The 17083-nt window shown below is 38.4% G+C and overlaps 2 protein-coding genes across 3 annotated transcripts in view; one reads left to right on the top strand and one right to left on the bottom strand.

The window, feature by feature from the left end:
• Window positions 1-3337, bottom strand: part of LOC110983835 (superoxide dismutase [Cu-Zn]-like) — a 12335-nt gene extending 8998 nt beyond the window's left edge. The window contains exon 1 of the mRNA XM_022243420.2: window positions 3129-3337. Within this exon, the coding sequence (XP_022099112.1) occupies window positions 3129-3195 (67 nt within the window). The 5' untranslated portion in view covers window positions 3196-3337. The remainder of the gene's footprint in view (window positions 1-3128) is intronic.
• On the top strand, window positions 2515-17083 carry LOC110984339 (uncharacterized). 2 transcript variants are annotated; one of them, XM_087135945.1, is made up of 18 exons: window positions 2515-2649; window positions 5355-5891; window positions 6722-6801; window positions 7282-7381; window positions 7684-7758; window positions 8164-8326; window positions 9789-9865; window positions 10360-10443; window positions 12962-13032; window positions 13713-13790; window positions 14328-14388; window positions 14520-14595; window positions 14916-15205; window positions 15488-15563; window positions 15841-15929; window positions 16103-16162; window positions 16361-16495; window positions 16710-17083. In XM_087135945.1, exons 2-18 carry the CDS (start codon window positions 5394-5396, stop codon window positions 16839-16841), a joined length of 2145 nt encoding a protein of 714 aa, XP_086992071.1. In that variant the 5' UTR covers window positions 2515-2649; window positions 5355-5393; the 3' UTR covers window positions 16842-17083. The 2 variants fall into 2 exon arrangements, with proteins under 2 accessions (XP_086992071.1, XP_022100115.2); XM_022244423.2 differs by lacking the exon at window positions 2515-2649 and having other exon boundaries at window positions 4504-5891.

Raw genomic sequence — 17083 nt, 5'->3', positions numbered from 1 at the left:
CAAAAAGGTGAGGGATATGTACCGCCCCATGACCACCCCCCCCTGGTTCACCCCATGAGTTAGCAATAGACATAGGAAGTTGCACATGTTGAATGCAGTTCAGCAAACTATCAAAGGTCTTCAACAGGCCTGGTTTTTTAACGAAAAGAACATTTAGTAAAGACACAATTCTGAATGTCTTTCAGACGTATCTTCTTTTGTGGAAACATTTTGAATATTTTGTGAAGATGAATAAAATATAGAAAACTCCTGCTGAGAGTCAACAAACACTTCTCACGTGCACTTTTCCTTTAAGTAGGAAACAGCTAACATAGATAACCTTGAACTTACAAAAGTTCTAATAAGAACTTTCTACATTCGTTAGTCATCGGTACTGTCAACAGACATTTTGTGGAATTCTGAAACTGTGCAGACTTTATCACAGAGCACAAACCTATGCTTCAATTATGACTAATTTTATTCGAGGGCCGGCATATACTGTTGCTGGGTGAGTCAAAGTGACAGGTGTGTGATGATAACAAGCTCGCCCCAAAAAATGTGTCACTTCAACCTTCACGAAATCGGCGATGTTTGGACTGCAAACCAGCTGACTAATGTTGGTTGAGACAACTGACGAACAAAATTAACTTCATTCATGCAAGGACACGATCAAATAGTTTGGACTTCACCCGTTTCATTGGAAGGCTGTAGACTATTACTGTCAATGATCAGTCTGTAAACCTCATAAAACTCGTATAACTAGGAAACATCGTCAAGCGTACGTTTTTAAATTTCGTGCATTCGCGAGAACACACTCACTTTTTATGACACTCAAATTTTGCATTCTGTAGCTCGGCGAGAATGGAATTCTAATACGGTGGTACAGCCTACACGGCATTGTCATGTACGTGTATATAAACAAAGAGGGCATGGAGCACACCCCCGCCCAAAGCCCGCAACCCGACTTTTAATCCTTCAAAGGAGTGTCATGTTTATAAACAAAGGGGCATGAAGCACACCTCCACCCAAAGTCCTCGAACCCGCCTCCCCTCGTAGAATGTGGAGGGGACTGTTGCAGTGAAAATGCAACCGTACGAAAGCCAGAGAACGCCACACCCAAAAAATGAAGTTTATCAAATGCCCCTCCTACCAAACTTGGACCACATTCATGCCAGAAGTCATTGCATATCTTTTTGCAACAGTCACAGAGTAGCCTAAACAAATAAACTGCGGACAGTAATGGGACTCGGCAAAACGTTTAAAGTTTTCACCTGAATATGTCTATCAGGGAGTGAATTGGAATTCGAGGTGAGCTGTCATCGCCAAGTCCCCTAAAGCAAATAGCTTGCAGTAAAATTGGCGTAAAGATGTCAGCACACCTTACATCAGTCACCAACCGCAGACTCGCTAAAATCTATTAACGGCGTTTGGCCTGTGATCAAAATACCTCCAGATGATTGTCATAGAGGAGTAATGAAACAGTGGATTCAAATTACCCATACCAGAGCTACTCTGGCAGAAAATGAACATACGCAAGGTTATCTCGGTATTGCGACCGTTATATATCATAGCTCGTGCGTATTGTTTCAAAAGGAAAATCAAAATCGGGTAGGTTAGGCACGATCAAACGACCCCACGTGCGTCAACCTACTCACCTTTAAATTTCACCGTCTTTACTCTCTTCACCGACTTGAGGTTAGAGTTCGCGTTGGATGTATACAGTAGGAAACCAGTGATAAAAGACGTAAAAATGTAATCACCCAACAAACAGACAGAAATGTGACAACTAATCTGGCGAGAACATGTAAGCTTGTCAGAGGTGACGAGTTGAACTCATAAAAACAAGCTGCGGGAATTCACGCTAATCAAAAAAATCACTATTTGCGTGTAAACTGAAATCAAATGTGACATTTAAAAACCACGTAATTTTTATCCATAAGAATATAATATCTCTCGCGACTGTGAATGAATAATTGTATATGGATATACCCACTTTTTATCCAACTAGAAATTAACATGGTTCTGGCCATTTATTCTGCTTCATTTTACATTCCATTGAACCAATACCGCTCGTTTATTTCCCAATAAAATAAGTTTCATTCTATTTGGAAAAAAAGGGTAGGAGAATGTTCAATACTGACAGACAATTTTAACCCCTTTTGCCTTTGAGAAAGATTTTGCTAGGATCGAAACGTCAGGCCCTCCATATTTAGTAATTCGTTTTGTTTCATATGGTATTTACAGAGGAATAGTAAGTGTGTAGACACGGCTTAAATGCGATAAGTCGGGAAACTGCCCCACTATCTTCAGTAAATTCCATGGAATCAGACTTGACCAGTTCGAAATTAAAGCTGAATGTTCTTGCGTAACCTTATCAAAATGCTAGCAGATTTACTCCCCCACTTAGAGCACTGTACCACGACCATGTCTTGTTATTAATCCGATGTAAGCCTGGCTTTTCAATGTCAAACGGTTTTTCATGTTAAACGATAAAAAAATAGGCAACCATGCATTTGTGATACGCTACGCGAGCTCCACACGTTGTAACAAAAATAGGCTGTAATTAATTGTTTTTGTACCATGAAAAATGGATCTCTTCACATCACTTAAAACAACAGAAAGAGCTACAGCTGAAAATGGTTCACGTGTCGATCACTTTGGATTGCCGAGGTGGGATTTATCACTTTATTATTCGCAGTACAGTTCATGCAGCTTAGTTTTTGCAGCAGAAGACTTGAGTTCTGCTCTACATGTCTTACGCGGTGTTCACGTTTCACGGAACAGTATTGGCATGCACTCAACAGTCCTAAGTTGTCTGTACCGAGTAGCCGTTGCTATAATGACTAGTAGGCCTAACTAGGCTATAATTGTTTCCTGGCTCACGTTCACATAAAAACAGGCAATAATCATTCTACATACGAAAATTTATGAGTACATTCATACTACTTTTGCATTTACAACTACTTGACATCATATCCATGTATGCGACTGAGTCTTGAGACGTGCACATGGAATGGTTCCTTGTGTAAACATCAAAATAAGACCTAGGGCAGGGCTTGGCGGCATATTGCAGAGAAAGTAACTGACGGTACAGTTGAAGAAATTTTACTGATGGTCCTCTAGAGGTACAGAAACCACTTCTTACTTACGTGTAAATCCGCACGAGAGCAATGCAATGAGAAACACAGTAATCTCAGCTACATTTCGACCAGCCATGCTGAAAACGCTGTACCCGTGCAGATGGGTATATTTATATTAAGACGTCTTTCCGCAGGGAATTTGCACAGTGCACTGCATGCCGCGTGACGCTGCTTAGTGGAAACGCACCTTGTTCGGTCACAACTTGACTTCTTAACTCACAAATCATGTAAAGTGACTGGTGCTCGGATGAATCCAAGCTTACGGGCAGATGCTGGCAGAAAACCAGCTGAATTGTGGGGAAGGGGTTGACTTTGCAACAGTATGAATGGATTTTAAAACAGTTATAATATCATGTTTGCTGAGAATGTTGCATAAACTAAAGATGTGAACGGCATGCACAAGAGGGGAATTTTGTAAGCTGTGACAAACTGAAGACCATAAATTTAATTTCCTGATTTCCTGATTTGCACAAGACGTGCATGTAAAATCCACGGTGGCTCAAAATAACAATTTGAAGCAAGATTTTTTTCTTGGCCTCTGGAAACCATACGAAGGTTTTAAAACTGTGTCTATTTCACAGCTCTCCATTTTTTTAAAAGGGGGGTTGCCATAGTTCACGAAGCATTATATATAATTCATGCAATCCGAAAGCAGTTTTTTAAAGCTTGACATTAATGTATCTAACAAACTTCAGCCACCATTAAAAAAAATCGGTTCCTTAAACTAAATTACATCTCGATTACATGGCATCCTGGCAATATTGTAGGTCTACGAGTGTAAAGACAATTTTATATAATTTGTGAAGATGCCCAGTTTTGGCTGAGGAAAGCATTTATAAAACAGTTTTTACTGGCATTCAAACATTTAAGAGATTGTTATACAGGCTTTTACACGGTACGTGTAATTGCATTTGCAGCATCTGGAAGCGATGGATGCGCTCCACAATAAAATGCACCGTAAAATTCATTGTCAAAGAAAAAGACCTATTGTCACTGAAGAATTCAACAAAGACGACAGGTCAGGATAAACTTGATTACGGGACAGACACTTTCTCCCTGACGTCTGCAGTACATAACTTGTTCAAAGGTCACATGGAATTTCCCCGTTGGGATAAATAGTTGAATTGAATTTAGGTGTCTATAAGAAATAACATCGATTTTTGAGACAAATTTTGCATACTGTATGGAACTTATGGAGCGATCTGACATTTTAAAATCATTCCAGAAAACTCAAACTCCAAGTTGAAGTCCAAGTTTGAAACTGTGATTTTCGTCCTTTAGAATTAACAGCACATTTGCTTAAAGACGAAATTTGCAATTCGTGTGCCTTTTAAACACTGATTTCATGTTTTGTACTATGCCAATCGCGTTAAATATGCGTCACTCATATACATGTACCATACTTCAAGTCGAACGGATTCAAGCTTCCGGTCAAAATCCCCCTTGATTCCCATTTCCCAGTCATGTATTTATTGTTGTACATAACAATCACATACTTTTTGAAATTCGATGTGTTTTTGTCCTGGACGCCACCTAATCTCAGGGATTGTTTCCCAGTGTTGTTTGCCCTCAATTTTTTGAGGGGGGGGGGACTTCGCCATAACCCTAAAATACCAGTAGGCCCTACCATTGGGTGATTCGATGAATGTAACCTACTACCCTAGCTTTTCTGAACACACTTTAATAATTACTACAGTATGTACAAACATCTTTGTCATTTAGTTTAGGACTATTGTTGCCAGAGCTCCAACGTCCTTTGGAGAGGTACTCTGGTTTCACAGTGGTTGAAATTGTAGTTGTTGTCTGAGGTCACTCGACAATCCCCTCACCCACTTTCTCTTCACTCCCAGGATGCATTCCGTCTCTCTTATTGTCCTCCCCTTACCTACGTAAACACTTCCCTAGGGTAACTGCGCTGGACAGCCAGCGAAGAAATCTTCAGAACAACATTCTGTGTTTATACAGCCCTGAGTTGACTGGGATGGATCCGTCAAGGGAACCGCTGACTGGTGTGTTGTTAGATTGAAGTACTTTTGTGTACACTGTGTATAAAGTGTGTATAACTTGGCAACCAAAACGGATATCATTTCACAACGGCGCGAGAAACAAAACCCCACAAAGACGCATCATTATTACATTTTGTCCAACTCATGGGTGGCAGCCATGTCAAATCTTTAGTCGTAGGGCATAATGGCTTCGTTGTCAATATCGGACGTCACCTCTACCCTTACGCAGCAACATCAGAACAGGGACTTAACATCTACCAACTCTACTATGAGTCTGGACCGATTTGAGCCACGGTCCCGTCGTGATAGCATGCTAGCTTCGCTGCGCTTATTGACCTCCAACGGCACTGTATCCGAGAGGTTCGAATCCCGTCACCGAGAGCGTCAAGCATTCAACGACCGCCGGAAAAGTGACCCTCGATTCGGGGGCAATAACGTTAAAGGAACCCGTTGTCGTGCACGGAGGGGAAGTCTTCAAGTCTTTGTAGAAGACGTGGCTCCGTTAGAGAAAAGAACTTGCAAGAGGAAAAATCCTTCAGTACCGGACATTCTTGAAGATAGGACAAGTGAATCAGAACCAAGAGGTTCTATAGGCATGCGAAGCGGCCGACGAGCCTCATCCTACAGTGGAAGGGGCGGTCCGTTACACCAGGAAGGGGTCGAATCTCACCACACAGGTTTGGAAACCAGGGGAGGCTTACTAACAGCTGGCAACGTTGGAAATACATTCAGAAATCGACTTCAGCAAGCCAGGAAACTTCGACGAGTAGGTCACCTTTTATCTAGGCCTACAACTAATCACTTTGTTCTTTCAATTTTCGAAGCTTACAGTGTAAAAGCTTGATAAGTTTCAAACTGAAAATCTTTTTTTTTAGTAGCTGGTCTATTTAAGACCACACAGAGATTGAGCCTTTATTAGCACAACTGTAAACAAAAATTGAGCATGCATGGTAAAGCGATCTAAACCTACACACTCTATAACTGATAATGGTATTACTCCAAATCGCACATGGATCCCTATCGGGTGGAAAGACATACATTTCCCAGTAGTTAATCTCGAGTTGTTTGTCTTAGATAAGAAACCCGGCTGCCAAGAATTTAAGGACACCTGAAGTTGTGGAAATTACTGTGTCATAATCCCCCAAAATCTCAAACATTTTGCTTTTTGTAGGATTCGAAACACTTTAGCCATAAGCATTTTTTTTAGCAACTTGAGCTAATAAATCACCGACATCACGAAATAATCCCTCACACAAGTCCAGGTTTGATACATTCGGTGCAACTTTTCAATGAACAATATTGCTGTTTCACGAACTGACACGAAAATATATGCGCGCACTTCGCACACTAACGTGTGATTAAAAAAATTTTAGTTTTCACGAGCTAACACATAATAAAGAAATAGAAATATTGAAAAATATTTGACACGAACCAACTTGTGGAATATAGTAATATTTAACCAAATCATTCGTATTTGAGAAATCAACAAAGGTTTCTTTGCCTGAAAGTAAAATTGTCTCTGGACTTATGCGTATTTGTTCGTGAAAACTGGTCCACCCAGCTATTATATTTTTGCCTGATTCTTGGATTTTACAGAAGAAGCTACTCCTCAAGTTCAAGAGTTATTCTCGTCTAATCATCTTTATAAGCAGGCTGTGCAAAAATCATTTTCTGAGGTAATAGTTAACATGATTATGTAATTTGAAGGTACTTCATGATGACTGTGTTAATTAAAGTCAAAGCGATTTTCATCGTTAGAAGTTACTTAAAGAAGCCCAGAAGACGACAGAAAGACATTTATAGAGACAAGGAAAATACTTAGTAAAATGTAATAGTGTTCAACCACGATGCTGAAATTGAATAAACAGAATGGTCATTATACAGACCTCACCCAAAGGTCAGTTTTTCGTCTTTGGTTTGAAACATCATTCCAAAGTGTCCAAATTTTTCGCATCACAATTTTAAGATTATAAATTCGGTTCTGGGTCTGTCAAGATTTTGTAAAAGACAGGCAGTTTCAAAACTTGCTATCCAGGTGAGTAGTATGGACAAGATTCAGGGTTTTCCGGCGTTGTTGCCGTTGAAGCGTTTGTTAAGATCATTGTGTTCACGGAAATTATTCATCATTTTTCGTCGTTTTGACTTTTTCTTGGAAGTGTGGACGACAGTGGTCATTCTCATCGAGGCAAATACTTCAAGGATGGAGAAGAGGAAGAATTGATGTTTGATGTTAGGTACTTCAAGGCACACAAACAGGTAAAATGTCCTGACGAAAAAAAATCGTCTTTATAATAGAACAACATTTATTTGGTTGTATCAGGGGAGTATGAAATGAAATTTTACATGCAAAAATAATGTATTTAGAGAATATGAGGAAGACTCCAGGTAGATGGTAGGTGTCAAAAGAGAGTTATTTCCAGGAGGCGATATAACTCCATCAAAAAGCAGTAAAGGACCCAGATGAAACAAAAAGATCTTATTATAAAGGGCCTGTATTAAACATTGTGCTTGCTTTGTGTTCTATACATTTAGTCTTACTTTTCCATTCATTGTTACAGGCCGGAATATCCGCAGAATGCAGGAAGATTTTGAGTTCACCGTTTAATCAAAGGACAGAGAAAGACAAGTATCGTGTAAGAAGAAATTTTTCTGTTAGTTTTGAAGAATATGTGTTCGACAGTGCTGGTGATCGTGACTTATGTCGACGCTTCCAAAGCGCTATAGTAAACCATTATAATGATGTCTCCAGACTTGATTTATTTACGAGTTCACCTTCGCGCTTTCACAGCTCCCAATATAGAAAGGTTTAGTTAATGTTTTAGTTTAGTCTTAATCTTAGTTCTATTGGCCTCACTAAGGCTGGTGAAGAATTTCTGTGAACCCCGCGTCTACAATAAAAAATGGGGAACAAACAACGAATGTCTTAACACTTTTTTATTGTAGTATGTTGTAGGCTGGCCATGAAGAATTATTAATCTGACTTTCATGTGGACGTCATGTTTGGAGTTAATGCTCCTATCATTGCATGGATTTTTCAGACTCTGATTGCTTTGCGAAACTTTCCAACCTTTGCCGAGTTTCCACTTGTGATGCAGCAAGAGATTGTCAAGGTTGGATGGTATGAAAAGTACCAAGCTCAGAGGGTTATCTTAAGACAAGGACACAGGCCTCTTAACTTCTATTTCATCATGACAGGCTCAGGTATGAACAAGACTTGAACAAGGTGGAGTCAACAGGTAGTTATGAATCTATACAACAGTAGTCGTAAATAAAAGCAGGTCATTTATTCACCGTTTGTCATGATCAGATAAACATGGAGTATGCTTACCTGTTCATAGGAAACATTTCAACAATTTTATAAAATCCTATAGAAAATAAAGATATGAAACGTGAAATCATTACCAACAGTTGAACATAAACCAACATGTTTGATTACATTTGTAGTGATGAATAGATTGAAAGAGGTATGTAATAGATTGCTACCTCTCTGAGATAAGACAATTCAAAAGTAACCCTAGAAACTATCGATACCATTAACTGTTGTGAAGCAAAGGCAGTCATGTGTAATTCTTTTATACTGTAATACAAAATACTGGTCTAAATCCATTTTTTTTTCGGACAAACCAACTGATATTGTCAAATGATCACTTAATGATTACAGCACACTTTAAGCAACTATCAACAAATAAAACAGACAACCAATGGGCAGTTTATTATCGAATTTGTAGCCACTCAAAAGACACAAATGATAAAACGAGTCCGCTTATTATCTCCTGGTACATCCTTCCCTCTTGAAAAATTGTGTCTCTTCAAAAACCAACATTCGTTACACTTCAATCAAAAAATGAAGCACTTGCCACCTTTATAATCTTTGTCACTGCGTAATGAAGATAGATTTAATGCAATTAAGGCAGGAATCGGCGGTTAACTATGTCAGAAAAGGTAATTTGCATGGTAATCTTTTCAACTTCATCGGCATCGTTTTGTAACACGAAAAAGGAGGTCTGAATCCTTTTGTCCCAGATAAACAAACTGACATTGTTAAATAGCCACTTAGTCTCTTAATGTTAACAGCATGATATGAGTAACCCGAGACTTCAACTGGCAGTTTGTAATTGCACTTATAACCACTCGAAAGCAGATACTAACATTCTAATCTTTAATCAAGAAAAGATCCACTTGCTGTCTGCAGATGTTCGTCACTTCGTATAATGAAGATTGTTTCCGTACAAATAAGTCTTGAGTCACGAACCATTTCCCGCTACTATAATTGCATTAGCATAGTACTGTAGGCTTGAATATAGATTTTAACTATGACAGTGTAAAAGAGTGTTTTGAAATAAGTAATTTGTATTTATTTTGGTACTAAACGACGGGTACTGTGTTTTGTTCTTCAACACTTCGGACGTGAAATAATTTCCCCCATATTTTGTCAAGAAGTTTATTTTCACAAAGTGGTTTGACATTACAATTGATAACGTTCATGTATCAATCTGTGTTTATAAATTGATCTTTTATTTGTGTATAGTGCAACAAGTGTTTAAGAAACATCGTATATTGATATCGAACTCATCTTTCATACATTACGTAGGTTGACACTGGAGAGCAACTAAACTACAAGTATTATTTTTATCCCGATTCCCCATCTCTTTTTTGTTCTAAGTAATTGTGCGGGTTCTTGAAGAAGGAAGCGACAACCCACGAACGGTGGTCTATCTCAACAGAGGAGAGACATTTGGGGTAAGTTGAAAGCAATCGATTATAGTTTGAGTGATAAAATGAGCTAAGGCCAATGCATCGATGGTAAAGAAATGTGTTCACATTGCATGTATTGGCAATTTAGAGCAACGAGCATTTGTCAACAACTGAATATTTTCGCTTGGTGCCCAGGAAATATTTTGTGAACAGGAAAAACTAACCAGTGGTCGATAAGAGGTCGTCGCTTGAAGGTGACCTATAGACGGTTTCATGGCTGCCATCTTGCAGGACAGTGCTTTTGTTCCACAGGGTATGCACAACGGAGGTTTCCCTGTGGAACAAAGAGAACTGCTGCCCTTTAAGATGACTACTGTGGAAACCCTCTATATATGGTGCAAACCACGTTAGATGCGCTCTTTTAAATGCCTGCGCTACAATGACATTTGAGATGAGTTGCTCGTCAAAGCGAAGAATATTGGCAAACAGATGGTTTATTCAATGTTTCTGTACTAATAATGATGAATGTGGTCCTGCAGGAGTTAGGTTTGGTGAATCGAGAGCGGAGGAAATCCACAGTCATAAGCAGAGACAAAGTCGAGCTGCTGTGCATTGCCGATGCTGTGAGTAAACCTTGATATTACGCCAAGATAAAGATTCAACATGATAACATGAGAAGTTATTTCCTTCAGGCTGCAGTAACTCATCAGTCTCTTGGACCATGGCAAGGCTGTCTTGACATGCCTTTGTGCTTGTTTTGGCGACACGTAAAATGGCTGTAATAATATGCTTCAAAAATAAAATTCCTCAAATTGCTGTGCCAGCTGTGGTCAAATTGACAACTTGGAGTGAATCTGTCTTTCGAGGGTTCTCTAGCCTGCCTTCCTGGTTGATCAAACCAACAAAACAAACATCTTAAGTGTCAATACGGCACCTTGCATTGATTTGTATTTTGCCAGCCGTTATTTGTCGATCCCTACCAGTTTCAACATGTCGGCTAAGGGCCTCTTTGACAAAATCAATTTCCTGTGCAAACTTTCATCTACATTTTTACTCCGGTTGAAATTGAAACATGCCGTTAAACGAATGTTAACGCTGTGTCTACACGTGTCCTGGCTTTTAGAATATCATCCGTGGAATAAGAACGGAAGTTAAATCTAATGGCAGCAAGTGGGAACGTCCATTGGCAGACGGGATTGCAAAGTTCACAGTAAAATTTTGAACCTTAAAATGCTCGTCCTATAAACTTAAAAGAGCAAATGAACTCTCTTTGTTAGCAAATGGCATCACCTCGTTTTATGTCATGTTAATAGTTTCTTTGTAGCATGTCAATTGGGAATCGCCCTTCGACAAAGTTGAATGCATTACGATTTCTGAAACTTTCCCTGCGAGTGGTCAATGACTATGAAAATAGTTTCATTTTACATCTGTGAAGTAATGACAAACAGATATCCTAATCAGAGATGACACTCCAAAATAAGACTAGGCAGAGCGTGTGCACAATGAAAGGATAGGTCACGTGTTTGCATTGGTCTAATAATAATTTTGGCAGGTATCCAATCAAGGCCCAACTCGGCTGTGAGCTAATATCTTCAAGCTCGCACTGAATAATTAAAATAAAAAAACGGTTGGCCCGAGGTTGTAAAAGGCCTACTTTCGTGTGTGTATGAACTCTTTTTACAGCTCGTTGGGGGGAATAATTTACGTTTCTTTCGTAAAGAGTTGAAAAAAGCCGTTGAAGAAAATGGTGTCGTTGATCTAAAGGTTGCCTGTCATTCAAAAATATTACCGTCGTATGTTAAATGTAGGAAAATACACCCTGGTCCCCAAGCGAAAGGGCAGTCATGAAAATGTACCATTACAGGTAGTACAAACACCGACAGACGTTTTCACAAATCTGTTTTATTTTTAGGATACTTGTGAAATTCTAAATTCAGAAACGAAATGTATTTTAATGTTTACATGGTATGGCTTGCGATCGAAACAAGAATAAAATTATCTGAGTCAAGAAATGGGTGCCAAACCGAAAAATTTCTATCATCATTCAAGTTCATGCAACCATACCAAAAGCCTCTAAAAGCTTACTAAAATCCACATTCCACAGAAAAGTACCCCTTGAATATTGAGTCAAAACCAATTTTTATTGGAAGGCCTTTTAGACAAAGTGTAGTCAGGAATTTAGTAAGAACGTGTAATAAGGCAACATTTACGTGCTAAAATACATGGAATCAACCGGCGACCAGAATAAGAAGTCATTTTTGTGGGTCATCATGTCCACAAACAGGCAGTGCGCGCACCTTATATTTCTTTTCAACCAATAGGGTTTCGTGATAGCCAAAGCGTGAGCGCGCTCAACCCGTGAGTCGGGTGGTCCAGCAGAAATGGATTCTGCTTAAATTAGTCTTTACACTGTACTTTCAAAATTTTCAACAAATAAATTTTCAAAATGTTGATATCAAATTTAAACGTTAGCTTAGTTTAGTTAAACTAAACGTTTAGTGATTAAGCGTTAAGTTTAGTGATCAAAAAATCACAATCATGAATTACAGGTAAAAATGTAACAAAATAAATTTTCTTGATCTGATTTACTAAATGATATCTTTGACTGTTGTTTTTTTGTGCATACCTATATCTACCGTATAAACACTTTATAATTTCACGTATTTTTCACAACATAAGATAAAATGAAAACAAAAAAGAATCCGAACTTTTCTGTCACCGTTATTGGTCGAGGAACTTTTAAATATCATCGTTTTTATCAGCACGCACGCGAAACATTAAGCATGCGCGTTTTGCGTATTCACCTGTTGCTATTAGAACATGGTGACACGTCTTTCCTTTACGCTTTGTAGTGAAGTCATTAGTCACTTTGTTATTATTTCTAATATTTAAGTTTCAATGAGGTCACTGTGGCCGGTAAATTGGTAGTTCACACATTCCTTCAAGTTTGTAGCCACAATTTTGTCCGTGCTGCTTTGTCGGATGTTCATGATGCTCCAGTATAATAAACCACGAATAAAACTGCGAGCCGTGAAGCGAGGTAAAATACAGGGCGCCATCACCCGCTCAAGGATGTAAAGTATACCTGTACAGCTGTATCTGTATATAAAATAAACACAAGTATTATGTATTTCTCAATAGGATTACACAAGAATTTTCATGGCTGGCGGGCTTCAAACGCTTCTGGACCCCAACCAAAGTGACTTTGTTCGGTAAAGTAGGATTTTCAAAACTTGAAGCATACATACTATGATCATTATTATCATTGATGCTGCACTAGAAAATTACTGGAAGTGCCATCCGAGATAGAACGCTGTGGAAGTGCCGTCCGACCTGTTGGAATTCTAACATATTTTATCTCATACAGGATGATGTCATATTACGGGCAAGATATCGACATCCCGATTAAATTGATCATGGGATGAAAACGTCTTTTATACGATAATCTTAACAGGATGACGACATCCTGAAAACAGAATATTGATGAGATAAAGGATGATGACATCTGAAAAATAAGATAAGATACTGTGGAAATTTTAGTAATCCAAATTTAGCATTTGCACATGAATTTGATAAGCAAAGACTGCTGTGTTATGAATTTCAACTTTCAGTGACCACTAAAATATCCTAAATTCCTTTATATTTTCAGAAATATGAGTATGTGTTTATTTTCGCCCAAAAGTGTGTCCTAATTTCGTTCATCCACGGTGACAGTCCAACTTCAACCCTTGAGTCACAGCCATTTCAGTCAGATTCTCTCTTTCCCAAAAGTTCGTCGACAGTAATTGTGATTAAGTACACAACTAAAGCTTGGATGATGACGAATGCTAGTTTCATCAGTCACCATCAGTGCCATCTTAGCAACTTACTGTTTTACCTTTTTCTTCCTCAGAAATCTGAAATTTCTTGAGGGATGGCCGATGCATCTTCTCGCTGAAAATCCAAAGAAATGTGTCTTTTCATATTTCAAGTAAGTTGGTTTACCTAATGGAAACTGTCAATGGTTAACAAACCTCTGCTGAAAACAACGTACAGTGGTACCGCTGGCCAGTGATTTAGCACACTGGGTTTGGGCCGTAAAGGGGGTATTTAGCACCCCCAGTTTTATGTAATCGATGCCCTATATGCACTTTCTTCAAGAGTTCTCTTTGTACAACAAAGTGTCCTTTGTTAACGTTGCGCTTTTAACAACTCTGCCATTAAAAGAAGATATGTACCCTTGTTTGATTTTAGAGGGGTAAGTGACGGGTTTTTAAATAAAAGCCTGTTTACCTTTTGGCAAAGATTTTATTTCACATTTTTATAACCTCTTATGACACTGTTACATGACACTGAGTAATCCTTCCTAATTTTATGAATATAAATATTGCATTGCCATAATAAGAGTTGCTAAGATTTCAAAGTGGCAACATCAAAATACTAAGACATCAAAATGAATTGTTTATGCTATTCTGTTCGTAAACCGTTGCACTGGATTCTAAATGTGTGTATGATGTTTATTCACTAGGAGAGGAGACGTTTTGGTGAAGAACAGCAAGAAATCAGACTGGATTCTTATGGTGAAATCGGTTAGTCCAGTCACAAAGCTTTTATGTTTTACGACTTTTAAAAACAAAATGACAAAGTAAACACATTTTGCTCCTCTCAAAGCTGAGAATAATTGTACTTTTTTTAATTTCAATTTTTATTTACATTTCAGGGAAGTTGCTCAGTAATGAAGCTCTTGCACAAGAAGAAAACGAAGGAGCAGAAAAAGAGGAAAGAGAGTAAAACAGGTAAACCTTTCTCATTCCTGTCCTGTCGACTAGGCTTACAACTCAAGGACGTCGGTCAGTGGTAAATTCAGGGAAAGTTTGTGGATCTTTGAAAATTTGGAGACGTTGCTGAGGGGGCTTCCTTCGACATAAATGGAAAAGTGGAGAAGTAGACAACAATTTTGATAGAGGGATAGGCTCTGACCTAAAGATAAAGGAAATATTCCCCAACTTTTGACATTCTTCTAAGAATTTACAGTGCACGTGACGTGGAACTTAACCGGTGGTTTTTAAAAAGGTTAGCATAGTGATCAGTGATTATTTCTGTAATTTATATGCAGGGGCTCCGGACTTAACCACGGAGGGGAAGCGCCTATCAATCCGCGAAGGCACCCTGGAAAACTACCAACAGCGCAAAACCAGAGATGAGTTAGAACATTTTCTTAAAGATCTGAATATTCACGAGGAAGAACCGGATAATCACGAACATCCAAGTGCGTCAAACGTCACCGCACAAAACGAAGCGAAAGAACAGGTTGCACAAATTAACAGTGAAGAAACAAACAATGACGTCAAGAGAGTCTACGGGAGGCGTCCAGATCGGCCCGTGTTTCCATCACAGCACTTAAATGTCAGTGACTGCTTTGTTCTCCCATTTTGTCTTTTAATTATTTTCATGCATTTTAAAATAAAAATGTTAGAGTGAATAAAATCAAGAATTAGTAAGAAGCCTTCATTATAGGCTTGTCTTCACTGCAATGACATCATTCTTCAAATAAAGCTAGAGTCTTCGGAATAATGCTTAAATAACCAATAGATTTGTTTACCCTTGTGATTACATTCTTTTCTTAATATTTTCCGTGTATATAATTGAACGACATCAGAAGTCAGATCTCTTGATTTTTTCGTCCAGGTTCATTTATCAAGGCTTCCATCGTACGTGGCTACATCAGGCCAACGATTGATCAATGAGAATCAACAGACACAAGGTGAATGCGTCTCTGTTGCTCAACAGGAAAAAGAAAACATGAAACAATACACACCGTGGCATATCAACCAGATCCCTTCTGCAGTGAAGACGAATTTTTGAGTCAGTTTGTGACTTTAGAAATTCACCAAAAACACCAAAACCCGCCAAAGACCTTAGTTATGATTTAACTCATCAACAAGAGAATTTTTGTTTTGACTGACCTATTGTTTTCTCTGGTCTGGATATAGCATTTATTACATTGAATGAACATTAACATATTTCCTCCTTTACTACAGATTCCCAACAAGAGAAAAGACATCCAGAGCAAGTGGGACAAAGAAAGACAGTGGCAACCGAAATTGTTGACGAAATCGTAACGAAAGAGGTATGATGGAATATCACAAATTCAAGTGAAATTGTGAATCTAACAAAATTGTCAAATACATTTGTTCATGAAATAGAATTTTCTTTGGTTTGCATTGCTTTTCTATGACATTAGTATTGGCAGTTGTACCTCACGTTTCACAGTTTAAGTTTTCTTCTTTATTTTTTAATCAGGATGACGGCTTTGAACAAATATGGGTCAGAGTTCAAACACTGACCAAGGGGTCATACTTTGTAAGTTCATTGATTCATTGCCTCATTTATAAGATAGGTTATCACGGAAATTATTTTTAACTTTCTTGCATTACATAACAGTACCTCGCAAAAAATGACAAAGTAAATGTAAATTTTCTTTCATGCCCCATAAATGAAACACCACATTCAAGATTTTCCAACATTAGTGATATTATATGATTTTCGTATTTTCAAAAGGGACTCTCCGATATGCTTTTCGATGCTCAGCCAAGTTTCTCCGTAGTAAGTAATGGAGCAGAATGTATCCTTATGTCCAAGAAGTTCTATCGGGAACATGCAACTCCCAAGATGCTGACACGGTTACGGAGAGAGGTAGCTTTCCCTTTCAAAGTAAAAAATTTTGAAAATCGACTATTTTGTAACAGGATAAGAACAACACACAGCCAATTTAATTCCACGGAAATTGGAAGCGACATTTTACTGTTTTATGGAGAAGGTTTCCGTCACACTATAGGTTGAAGATGATATGACTGCTTTCCAAGGAATCTAAGTTAAGATATTTGACCTCTTATTTATAACCTCACAGGAGCAGAGCTACCCTGACGATCAGGAACTGCAGAGAAAGTTAGAAAACAAATTACAGTGGGAGTCGTTTAAAAAGACGCATCTGTTCACATCGCTAAAACAAAGCAAGAAACGAATCAATCTGCAACGATGACAATGTCCAGGACGCGAAATAACAGGAAGGGGCTTTGGTCGAAAGGACCGACTAAATCAAATTGAAAATCGAATTGGATTCAGCACTGTCGACATATAGCTTAGCGTTACTACCATTTGGGGGCACTTTGTACTTATTTAGCATTTGGGATATATGTTAATTTTAAGTGATGCAGAACTGATGCGTGAAAGGATAGTTTTATGAATAACTACTCTCAAACGAAGTTATAAAGGAAAACTTAT

The sequence above is a fragment of the Acanthaster planci genome, linkage group LG04 (genome assembly GCF_054643075.1).
Source record: "Acanthaster planci isolate LZ-2023a linkage group LG04, COTS_SCS, whole genome shotgun sequence".
Classification (NCBI taxonomy): Eukaryota; Metazoa; Echinodermata; class Asteroidea; order Valvatida; family Acanthasteridae; genus Acanthaster; species Acanthaster planci.
This window is presented reverse-complemented; position numbering and strand designations above follow the sequence as displayed.

Coding starts and splice junctions, on each gene's coding strand:
- LOC110984339 (XM_022244423.2), top strand. CDS start 5,310: ATGGCTTCGTTGTCAATATCGGACGTCACCTCTACCCTTACGCAGCAA. Junction 6,802..7,281: donor TGCAAAAATCATTTTCTGAG/GTAATAGTTAAC, acceptor TTTTCTTGGAAG/TGTGGACGACAGTGGTCATT. Junction 15,930..16,102: donor ACGAAATCGTAACGAAAGAG/GTATGATGGAAT, acceptor TTTTTTAATCAG/GATGACGGCTTTGAACAAAT.